At 40.8% G+C, this 12654-nt stretch overlaps 1 protein-coding gene across 1 annotated transcript; it reads left to right on the top strand.

Annotated features, from left to right (window-relative positions):
* Positions 1-7096: 7096 nt before the first annotated feature.
* On the top strand, positions 7097-7804 carry LOC147448279 (uncharacterized). The gene has a single exon (XM_086524541.1). The coding sequence runs from the start codon at positions 7097-7099 to the stop codon at positions 7802-7804; it is 708 nt and encodes a 235-aa protein (XP_086380667.1).
* Positions 7805-12654: the final 4850 nt, after the last annotated feature.

Raw genomic sequence — 12654 nt, 5'->3', positions numbered from 1 at the left:
AAGACGAACAACCCAAAGCACCAAGGGTGGCAACCCTTTTGAAACGCCGGTTAGAAACCGTGCAAGAAGAGCAGTCAGAGCTGAAGAAGGGAAAGAAAGAATCTGCCCAAGTGCTAGTAAAGGAGATGAAATCACAGAAAGTGGCACGTCTAGAGCGGCTGATGGAAATATTCAGGGCAGAAAGAGCCCTCAAAGGAGATTTAGACGAGCTGTGGAAGACGTCTCTAGAAGCATTTTCGGGATCATCCCGAAGGGTGCACAGAGACAGATTCGATGATTACATTAAGAATTTTGAGATTCTTGATGCCACAGCAGAGAATATCCCACATGTACCCTTTACAGAAGAGGAAATGGAGCAAGTCCGACAGAAACTGCTAGAAGAGCAGGAAGGCCAAGAGAGAGAAAGGAAGACAAAGGTGGACAGAGATTTCAAGAAAAAGCCGACAACTCCACCGGCTAGCCCTGAATCCAACCCACCGCCCTCACCACCTCCTCGTAGCCCTCCACAAGAAGAGAAAGAGGAGCAAGATAAACCAAAAGACCAAGAAGAGTCCAAGCAAGAACAAAGCCAGATCAAGAACCAAAGGAAGAGGCTAAGCCTAAAAGTGAGCAGCCAGAGCCAAATGAATCATACAACACATTTCTAGACCTGCTAGCTGCCGGATATACAAAAGAAGCGGCTGCCACAGTCGCATTCGACTTGGCAAGCAGGAGGCCCAAAGAGCAAATGCAAAGCCTACGGTTAGTAGAGCTAAAAGAGATGTCCACTGATACAGTGGACGTGCACCCGCCCACCAATGATTGGGATGTGGTGATGACAAAGCTAACCGGGCTAAGAGCACAGACAATGGCCTCAAAAAGTGAAATGGCAACTCTCAAAGCCACTGAAGTGCAGAAGATGGGGCACTTTACAAAAACAAAGCCAAAGGCAGATAGATAGAGAAGCAGAGCTGCAAGCCAGTCTGGCAAAGGCATTGCAAAGATGCCAGGAAATGGAAAGAGAAAATCAGGCAGCAGCTCAAAGACTGCAAGGAGCCAAAGACGAGTATAGACAACTCAACAAGTCATTGACAGGTGCATAGAGGGAAAGGGATAACCTAACCCTACAACTTGCTAAGGAGTCCAAGGAAGTTGAGGCCATGAGAAATGCCAAAGAAAAGGCAGGAATAGACCAGGAGGCTAGCTACGATGAGGTCCTTGAGCTCAAGGACCAGCTTAAAGTGAAAGATAAAACTATCCAGCGGCTACGGGCATCTCTTGCTAGAGTCAGAGCTACTAGCTCAACTCACACCACTACAGAAAGCCAGATCTATGAAGAATAGATGAAAGATCTTCACAAAGAGTTGACTTTAGAGAAAAAGCAAAGGTCGATGATGGAGGAAGGGTCGGTGGTTATGCAAACATGCATGGAAGAAGAGCAGAAATCAATTCAAGATGAGCTAAAAATTATCAAGAGAAAGCTCGAGGAGGCGGAGAAGATAAACGCTGAGTTGAACGACCACCTGGTGAACATGGGAGAAGAAGCTGAAGCAAAGAAATAGACACTCCTAAAGTAGATAGAAGAGCTAAGAGGACAACAGGTAGAAGAGCAGGCAGGCAGGGGGCCGGCAGCCATGGAAGGCATAGACCTAGAGAATGTGGCAGATCCTGTGGACACACCCATGCAAGAGGAAATCCTAGTAGGACCCTCTCAAGAGCCACAAGATCTGACACAAGAAGAGGAAGAGAAGCTGCGCAAGGCCATAGCGGCAGAAATCAGAGAAACGGCCAAGGAAGCCTTGGAATGGGAGCAGAGGGTTTTTAAATCCATGACCATTCAGAATATCGACGCCAGCAACCTCCGGCGTGAATGGCTACAGACCTCTCTCCCATATCCTTTGCTAAAGTACGAAGCCGCCACCATCAACAAGAGGATCAGAGAAGAGCCGACACTGCCACTCTACACAGCAGATATCTCCCAGCCTGAAGGGGCCAAGTTGATAGTTGACTCCCAGCCCAAGTGGAGAAAGGCGTGGCTGATGAAGTATCCACAGTACCTAATCCATTTGGTAGAGGCACCCAAAATCATCAGAGATAACCTAAGCTTCTGCCCTCTACCAAGGATACGGACGTGGAAGGCCCAGGAGATACTACAAAGAAGCCAACCCACTTGGCTGAATTATCCAAAGCTGCCAGGCTTGAAGGCAGGCAAGAGAATAAGTGTTCAATACATGGTGAAAACCCTAACGGGCGCCATTAAATTGTTCACTGGCTCGCCTGACCTTTCTTGCATAATGATGAGAAAGATCTGCAAAACCCTTTTGGCAGTCTTCGAGACGTTCAAATCGGGCCAGGTGGCAGACACTATCTTCTTCTTCCAAGATACTTACAGATGTACATATGATCTATCTGGTCAGCCTTCCAAAGAGGTGATACATGCATTGTATCAAAGGATAATGTTTCTGCCATCCTATCACCTCTAGGCCTTTGAAGAAGCGTTCTACACCGGCTTCTTCACCATCAACACTAATATATTCGACCCAACATTGCTGGATTTACATGCAAGATACGAGTCACTGCTCAAGATGCGCGAAACCATAAGATAAAGAAGCAGCTCAACAGCCATGTCGGGGACGACATGAGCGAGGAAGGAGGGAGTGTTAGAAGCTGGACACACCCTACGGAAACTGACTACTCGGCAGATTATCATTTTTTGTAATTATTCATTAATTGAGAAAACTCGACATTTAACCTTGTAAATATTAGGGCTTACAAAAGTTTCCAGATTGTATCCCAGTTTTGATATTTAGATTGAGTAGATGGTTGATTTGGAACTTTAGGGTTTGAGAATTGTAAGGTATCTATGCCACTTTTTGACCTTAAAGAAAAACCTTTTGTCATTTTTAAAAAGTTTGAAGTCTGTGAGTGAGTGTACTGTGTACGAGAGAGAGTGTGAGCTTCATCTTGATGCTGTGTGCGCATCGGTGGTCAGAATCGAGTGCGAAGAAGTGCAGCGTGTTGCCCCTGACGAGAGCTACGCGCCGATACCTATATTGCGCGCGTACGATGCGGTTTTGCGAGCTCCATCTACGAGATTCATCTGGTGATTCAGTGAGCATACGTTGTCCGATTTTATAGTGTAGCATATCCACGTGTTCACATTGAGTAGAGCTACAAATTAGGTACTTTAGATTTTGAAAACAAAGACCTGCAAATTTCAGCCAGACATCCTACGTGATTTTGCACCGTGTGTTTTGGGTTGGGGTTTTGGTTCATAGACCTTAGGGAGAGCGACCTATTGATGTTAGCAGGGTCTCCTTCAAGTTCTGTGGTGCTTCAGGATCGTTTGACGGGTGTTCGGCTCTAGAAAGTGTTGTAGGAAGTTTCCTCTTATGCACTCTTGAAAGCTGTGACTTAGACATTGGGTAGAGACCTCTGTAGGAATTAGTTGGGAGTAGGTCGAGTGTAGGTTGACACCCTATGCTTGCTTCCACGCGCCTGCGGGTCGAGCTTCGTCCTTAGCTGACAAATCTTGTTAGGTGAGTTCTTGCTGTGCTGACGTCCGTCGCGGCGTATCCGTCCAATAGTGTAACGGATGAGGCTTATGTTCCATTGCCATTTCCTGAGCACCAATTAGCCTTTGGGATTGGATCCATGGACTAGCAAAACTTTCTTGCATTACCAAAACAAACTAAGTTATGTGATCCCTACGGTTATGACATCATTCCCATAAGTATGATCATGCCTGTTGTGGGGCAAAATGAAAAGATATAGGGGAGAGGAGAGCTTGAGCTCTTGCACACACACAAAACCCTAGAATAGAGTACACAAGATGAGAAGCTAGAAACATGATCTTCTTCTTGTTCTTCACAAAAAAGGTCTACAAAAGAGATAACATAAAAGGCTCACACACTAGAGTATATACAAGCGGTCCATAATGTGAACACGCTAGAATGAGTAGGGTGAGTAAGACTAGTCGGCGTAGTCCAGCTGTAGAATCTCTGGCAAAAGATATGTCGGTGTTGGCTACCAGACTTGACAATGAAGTGATGTAGGCACATAATCAGTGTTAGCTCACATTGAGCTTGACATCTCAGCACTCCCCCTCAAGCTCAACTCCATATCATGTACTCCGAGCATAGTCCTAAAGCGACTGTTGGGGGATGCAACCACTTTTAGGATAAGCTACTTGCAGGAAGCTACAAGAACTATTTTTTAAAGCTAAAGGCTTACCCACTATTTGTAAGTGGATGCGGCATGAAAGAGACAAAGCTCAATTGAAGTAGATGTGAATACAGGAACAAATACGGGAACTGAAGCGGGAACCCACATTGATGCGGATTCCAATTTTTAATCTTAAAGACTTTACCACCCAGTGTAACATGTGAAATTAGTCTTTTTATGATAAGGATGGGGCTATGGGATTCCATCTTGTAATAGGATTTAAACCCATAACCTAAGAGCCCTTAGTATATAAGCTAATTTGTAAGAGACCCAATTTTTAGTCTTCTCAACTCACACAGCAAGAGCTCACAACAAAGAGAAGAGAGTGTGTCTTGTGGCGCTCCCTGCACGGGCACATTGTATGCAATCACTCCATTGATGTACTATAAGATTTAGCATTGTCATTTCCTTTGTTTCTATGTGCTTGAATCATGCTTTTACTGTTGAAAAAACTATGAAGTTCATGATTGGTGCCTCTTGTTGAATGTGTCTAAATCGAGTGTTTGAGTGCTTATTTGCAGTCTTTCTTAGTAGTTTAAACATGGGTTGGGACTGATTGAGCATACTCTTGAGTCTAGTAGATTTGATTTTTAGTTTTGTGCATGGCCACGATGAAACTCGCAAATTTCCTCCAGCCTCAGAACTGTGTTTTCAGTGTCTTATAGTGTTCCTAGATGTATGCTTAGTGTAGGGAAGAAACCTACTGCTTCAAATACTCTTTTGTCCATTCATTAGAGCATAGGATAAGGTTATGGTCTATGTGGCTTGCATGTCTTTTGTGTTTGTGATTATTACATGTGGTGCATGTCCCTCATCTTTAGTTGTAGGTGTTGATTCCGTGGTGCTTGACACGTCCATGTAGCCTCCATGCACTAGTCGGGTCGCTTCCCCAACATTGATAAGAGTTGTTAGTGCCGAAAAGCTGTATTTTTTATGTCCGTCATGGCAAGCCCTTAACATTGGTGTCACTGTCGGGGACGATGTCCCTAAAGTAGAGAATCCACCTTGAGCACTTGCTGTATTTGTTGATAGGCTAGAATCACTTACTTTACATTTTTAGCTTTTAGCTAGTGTTAGTTGAGAGGTTGGAACGGAGATTCCAAGGCTCTCAAGAGTAGCTAGGGGGCGGGGACCTACCAAGGGCTTTCATATAGGTTAGGAAGTGTAGGTTGAGAGTTTATATGGTTGGCTATGACCATATTGTCCTCAATCATGCGACTCGTAGCAATACTCTTAGACTTTAGGTATTTTTAGTGCATTTTAGCATTTTTGTTGATTTTTCAATTATTTTTGCATCATTTTTCATAGATTAGTATTGTTTCATGTTTATTAGTAGTAGGGTAAGTAGGAAACCCACCGAACAGGCATTTGGGCATCATTTGCACAAAAATAGACAAAGATAGCGCGTTTCTCGCAATTTTAGTAGATTGTGCTTTTGGATGACTTGTTGTGATCCATTTTCAATTTTGACTTGATAGGGGCAATGTATAGACATCATATAGACCTCAGAAATCATCAGCTTCCAAAAATGAAGCTTTTCATAAAGTGGATGAAATTCGTGTATTTCATCATCTCTGACTTGCACATACAATTTTTCAGATCTGACTTGATAGGGTTGTTGCATGCACCTTGTCTTGTATGCCAACCACATTTGAGGCCATTTGGATTCTGTTCGCATCATGCTTGAATCATTATATTGATTCCAGCTCTGAAAAGAGCTAGATTGTGCTAAATTTTGCATGTTTTTGAGTCCAATCAAGGAACCCTTGTGCACAAGCAGTGTTGATGCACATCACAACACAGCCATAAGGTCAGTTTTAGCAATTTGCAAAAAATCTGCAGTGGATGAAATTTGCAAACTTGATCATCTAGAGACTGAAAGTAGCTGTGAGAAGTCTGAGATGGTACACTTGTTCCATGCACTTTGAAATGCTTCCATCAAAAGTCCAATTTGGAAAATTCAAATTTTAGCACTTGTAATGAGAGGAAAGGTATAAAAAGCAAACAAATTTCATGCTTTTCTTCAATTATGGACCATTTTAAGAGCTTTTTGCAAATTTGGGAAAGAAGGGATTACTCTACACACACTGAGGGCTAGAGGACTGGCAACTCAGAACCAGCACATCTCAAAAAGTATGAAATTTGTGAATTTCATCATCTAGAGATAGGAAACTAGTTTCACAGATTTGACATGCCAGGGTTGTTAGACTTTCTCTAGAATGATCCCATATGCTTTTAGCATTTTAAAAATCATTTTTTGAGCTCAAGATAATGCCAATTGAAGCAAAAGTGACCTTTCGCGAATTTCATCATCTAGAGCTAGGAAAGTGATTTTGTAGATCTGAGATGGTAGGATTGTTCTATCCACTTTGAAATGCTCCCATATGCTTTCAAAATTGAAAAAAATAAATTTTTGAGTTCAAGATATCAAGCAAAAGGTCATCACAAAAAAAAAATTTCATCAGCCATGAAAATCGCAAATCTCATCCTTTGACTTGAAAGTGGAGATTTTTGGCTTTTGAGTGGTTGGTTGCATACTACCCTCTAGGTTAAGCACCCTTGTGAGATTAGAAGTACAAAGAGAAGACCCTTGAGCCTGTGGTAAGGGGTTATTATATATATATATATATATATTTTTATTTATTTATTTATTTATTTAAAAGAGTCTAAAGAATTTTTCAAAAATTAGCGCCAAATTTGTCGAGTGCCAGTTTCGCATTGTGTGAGTATTTTGATACCCAACATTGCAATCTCGGTCATTTTTTTTTTTTGCATACTGAACTCACTATGGGACACTGATAAAAAATCTAGCAATTTTACCCAAAAAAAGTACGCTATTTTTTCATCCAATATTGTTTAAATACCTTTGAAATGGGTTATGAAGAAGGGACCCATGCACCTCAGTGCAAGAGCTTACCATGGATTGGGAATTCCCATCGGAGCATCAAAAGAGAGCAAAATGAGGTCACAATCTCACGGGAGTGAACAAGTCCTGGACGTAGCCTACGAGATCGAGTCGGCCTCAAGGTCTCACGGCTTTGGGTTAGACTATAATGTTAGAATCACCTATTGCATGGATAACATATATGGTGCTAAGATCTATATGGATTTTATGAATCGCTTTGTGATCAAGATCGAGGATCATCATTCTAATCTTGATTCAGCACCATGGGTGAACTACCAAGGCGATCGCTACATGGGTAGAGATGGAGTGTCTTATCTATTCATAGATAACCCTGATGTAGTGGATGCACTGGGAGGTATAGTGCCACAAGAATTGCACTACGTGGATGAAGTACCATGCATGCCAATTCAACCAAACCTTAGGCTGATAAACTCCGTGTGGACTCAAAGAGTTCCCATAGATGACAACACAAGAGCCTTGTACAAGAGGGAAGACTCAGATACAACATACTTTTACGTAAAAAAGAATCCATTGAGCTACAACTTGTCTGATGAAAAAGTGCTATACATTTTTGTCCAAGAGCTTGCAAGCCACCATACATCTGTGATCTTCATGGACAAATATGGTCACGAATGGAATCTCTTGTTAGAAGTTGAACTAAGGGACTTCACCTACTGGGGAAGGTATGTCACTTGAGATGAAGCAAGCACTTCAGAAGTCAAGACTAGAAGAGTGTCTTTCAAGGAAGGACAAGAAGAGCCAAGCATTCCCATTGTTGGTTCAGTGAACACGTATGCCATGAGTGGTCATCCGACAAGTAGAGTGCCAACAAGACCACTACCATCATCAGCATATCACAAGCCGGAAGTATCTACGGGGGTTAGGCTTGATAGATCATCAAGAGACCCATCGTGCAACAAAACAAGACCATCAAATTTTAAGAAATGGGTCAAGGAGTTTAATGGTTCGGGGAATCTGTTTGATCACTTGGCTTCATGTAAACAAGTGGCTAGAGCTGAAGAAGTATTTGATCTTCACATATTGGTTGAAGTGTTTTGATTGACTTTGGAAGGGAAATTTCTATCCTGGTTTCAAACTTTAGATCTGCGTGCTTTCAAAGATTTTGATGCTTTGGAAAAGGACTTTGTAGGAGCCTTTACAAAGACAGGGATTAAGCATAGCATAAGTACATTGGTCTATGACTTCAAACAAGAAGACAATGAATCTGTAAGAGATTGTGCCAATCCGCTATGTTAATAAATCTCCACGTTAAACAAATGCATTCATGATGCCATATATTTGGTTGACAACTGTTACCGATATGGCCAAGATAATCCCATCACAGAGTTGACAAATGCATCAAGTTCAAAGAACCTGGACGAGACTGAAAGGAGTCACACAAATGTGTAGAGGTGATTGCAAAAATGGTCACATTGAGCATGAACCAAATCTTTAGACCACCGTAAAAACCTTTAGAGCCACGAGCAAACCAATGGTGCGACTTTGAAGCAAAAGTGGACAAGCCACGATACATGAGAGTGCTACCACCACATTAGGTAGATGAGAGAATGAGGAATGATACAACATGTGGGTGGTGCTCAACCGTAGTACCATTGCAACTTTTGCAACCTCTGCTACATCATGTGGTTGTGTTAGCTATTCTTTCTCTTGATTCATTGTTGGTTCCATGCCTGCTTGTGAGATTGCAAATAAGTCCTTCGGTGGATTTTTCTCTACTGTTGTTGGACTAGGTTGTGCAGGTAATATACCTGGTTCTACAATACAAAAAAATGTGCTTCTTGGTGAACAGATGAAGATGTAACATTAGCTTCTCCTTGTCAGGTTCGATCGTTGAGCTAATCTTTGTGGTGACTATAGTCTCTATTGAACCTAGAATGTATGGTGAACATTCTATAACCACTTGTATGACTTCCCATTTTGCATCCTCATTAGATTCTACCATTTCTAGAGGCTCGATGCACTCTTCACTTTCTGGGGTATTAGTGTCATGGATGACTCTAATCATCTGGAAATGACATAAGTCATATCCCTCATCATCACAAAAGTTTGTAGGATGTATGTCATTACGCACACTTCCAAGGTTGAGAGGATGTCTCTCCATCCATGGGACTCTAACTCAGTTTCAGGAAATGACTCTAGGATGTAATACTTTTTTTCCAATTCCTTATCTTTAGAATCCTTGTCTGAGCCCTGTTCTGCTCCGCACATCCATATTTCTTTGTGAGAACTAATCTAAGATGGTATTGAGGATTTTGCTTTTGTGGTTGCTGACTCAAAGTCTTCAACTGGAGTTCTTGCCACATCTTGATATGTGTGATCAGCTAGATTTATCCTTGTGATAGCTTCTTGATTCCTTAAGTAGATGTAGTTGAAGCCCCAATCTTGAATCATTTTGAGATGCCGCATGAACGGTTGTCCAAGAATGATTTTGTAATTCAGACTCTTTCCAAAATATACTATGGAAAACGTATGCTCGTACTCACCTCCACACGAGGTGAATACAACTCTTTAAAGAAGACCAATGGGTATCTCTATGTATTCGTCAGCCAACTGCAATTTCATGCGCATTTTTCTCAAAGCCGGATTTCCCCAGGCTTTACCCATATGTCCTTTGTGGCAATGGCTACACCAGCTCCACTATCTAGGATAGCTAAGCTGCTATCCTCTGCAATATCGATAGGTAGGGTCATGTTTCCGTCTTCTCCCTCACAGTACTCTCCAACTTTGTTCAAAGGCACTGGCTTGGAACTTTGTTTAACCTTCTCTTTGTCAATAGTAGGAACCGATTCAGAGATAGGAACCTGAATACCCATCTTCTTTAAGATCTTTCCCACGTCCTTCCAAAGATCTGGCTTACTTTAAGCACGTCTTCTGAGGGTACTTGTTGATATTTTTTACCATGTGCATCTTAATATGCATATGTGAGATTGATCACATGTAGCTGTTTGAACACTATTGGATTTGTCGGTTTTTGACTTTGATTTCTGGAGATCAGCTGAAACTTTTGTCCTTGATGATCTTCATAGAGGCATTTCTCTGTAGAATCTGATGGAACCTGGGTCAATTGGAAAATTCCAACAACCATATGATCTTTTGATGGTTTCTGCCTTGAAGGAGTCTGTTGGCTAGAAGCTCTAGGGCTTCTAACCGGTGTAGTATTTCCTGGTACATAAGCTGAACTTGATGGATTTACAGCTCCCCCTTCTTAGGGTGATCACTATAGCATGCTTCATTGTAATAGTTCAAATTTTTTTGGCTCTGGTTTAGTCTCACCTTCTGGGACTATGAAGGTACACTTTGGGTAGCACTGTTGACAATTGGCATCTGTAAACCTTCTACATAGTTTCCTATGTATCTCCGTGAAACATGACAAATTATTCCCCAAGTCAAGCTGTAGATAGCATTATCTTTGCCTTGATATTGTTTATCCCATGGTTCTCCTATGATATGAACTTTTGTGATTTTAGGACCCAAGGCATCATAGATGCTAGACTCTCATCTATATTTAAGACTATTTTAGTCAAAGTATATGCTCGTTTGGTCACAACATCGAAGCTTGATTTTTGATGGAGAAGAGTTTAGCTCTGAACAGATTTGTGGGTCCACTCGGGTAATATCCTTCAACTCTAGAGAGGATGGGCTATAATAGATTCTTTCCTCTCAAATGAACCATCCTTTTTTATCTATCACTGGACGCACTTCTATGATCTGGTATCTGGGCTATTCAAACACTGGTTGATCCTTTTTGTACAGTTTTCCTTTTTGGTATGCATAGTGTGCATATGAATTACATGTACCATACAAAGCTAACATCATTCTGTTTGATGTGTCCCTTAGACTCGTGAATGATTGCACACTTTTGGTAGTGGATGTAAAATCATTTTCAAATCTAACAGTCTTTTCAACATTTGACGACATCTGGGCATCTTGACCAAATTCACGCAGGAACTTGTTATTCAAAGAATCAATTTTAAGCCTTTCAGGTGCCTGTGTATCTTTATGCTGACTTTGAACTTGCAGTGCTTTTACTAGTGCTTCTAACGGTAATGCAAAATCATCTGATTGCATTAAAAGTGACAAGTTAGATGCACTTACATCGAGATTCGCATTTCCAATTTTCTTTGAATCTTGATTGGCAGTTGATGTGTCCTTATTGTCAGGATTTCTTGGACAATCTTCATAAAAATGTCCACCTTTTCGTCCACAATCTGAGCAATATGCCATGACTGATGGAACTTCAATTGGATCTGTCATGTGAAGATTTAACTGAGAAGTTTTTGCTTCTATGCTTGCCAAGTTGTCGGCATCTTCTTTCAGAACACTAAGCATCAAGTTGTCGATTGCTCCATCTAGACCTTTGTACCATCTTTGGCTTGGTTCCCCAATTAGACTTGCTTCAATTGGCTGATCTGTTGGATCTTGCAATTTTGGTTCTCGACTATCGATCTAACCATTGTAATCCATGTACAATGACCCTGATTGCATATGCACCAACTATATGTTTTGCTGGCTTGTGCAAATTTCTGGGTAAACACTTGTGTTGACTTTCTGAACTTCTATCTACACTTCATCTTTGAGCTTGCAATACCTGGCTCCACTGAAGTCTATGAACATCTAGGAGTTCTCTGAATCTGGCTTTACCCTAATCAATAGGATCTTGGCTCCTGTGCTACTTTTGCTACTCATAAGATATCTATGACCTTCTGAATCTATGTACAAAAATTTATCCCCATTGTAGCCATATAACTGCAAAATTTGGTCTGTTGCAGTTGTACCTGTGTTACCACTGCTACTGGCTTGCTTTGTTGTACTTGAACTCTTGGCTCGATTTGACTCCATTTTGACTAGCTCTGAAAAAACTATCTCTTAGCAGATTTTAGTATCGATTAGCAGAATTTCTCCTGCTCATACTAGCTTAATCTACAATAACATGTGAGTTGTGCCTGTTTGTAGAAGCTCAATTGCAATGCAATTGCTTGCACTTGCCAATTTTTGAATTTTATCTGCCCCTCAAATGGATCTGAGTTGGTCAATTTCTCGCTTTTTTTGAGTGTTTTTTTGCTTCATTTTGCGCGGTGTTTGCTCGGTTTACGGCTCTTTTAAATTTTTTTGTGATTTGTTTGGTGTGCGATACACTCTCAAGTGTTGCTATTTTTCTCGCTGTTGTTTTTGCCTTTTCGACCTCGTTCTCTGGCTGTTTCTAGCACTTTCTACAACTTCCTTTTTATTTTTTCTAATTATTTGTGAAATTTTAAATTTTCTACTTTTTTTAGTAATTTTATTATTTTTTATGCTTTTTTGAGAAGGTTTTGATTTTTTAAGATTTTTTTGTGAATTTGTGAAATTTTTGGGGTTTTTTCAAAAAAATTCTTGAATTTTAAATTTTTTTGTGATTTATTGTGTTTTTCTGGTCAGTTTTTGAATTTTCTTTTAATTTTTTAAAGAAATATTTTGTATTTTTTAATGAATTATTTTTGATGAATTTATGAAGTTTTTACAATTTTAATAATTTGTCTGTGAGTGTT

Source organism: Adiantum capillus-veneris, chromosome 11 (genome assembly GCF_014529385.1).
Source record: "Adiantum capillus-veneris isolate H3 chromosome 11, ASM1452938v2, whole genome shotgun sequence".
NCBI lineage: Eukaryota > Viridiplantae > Streptophyta > Polypodiopsida > Polypodiales > Pteridaceae > Adiantum > Adiantum capillus-veneris.
The sequence above is the reverse complement of the archived record's forward strand: the minus strand, read 5'-3'. Positions and strand labels throughout refer to the sequence as shown.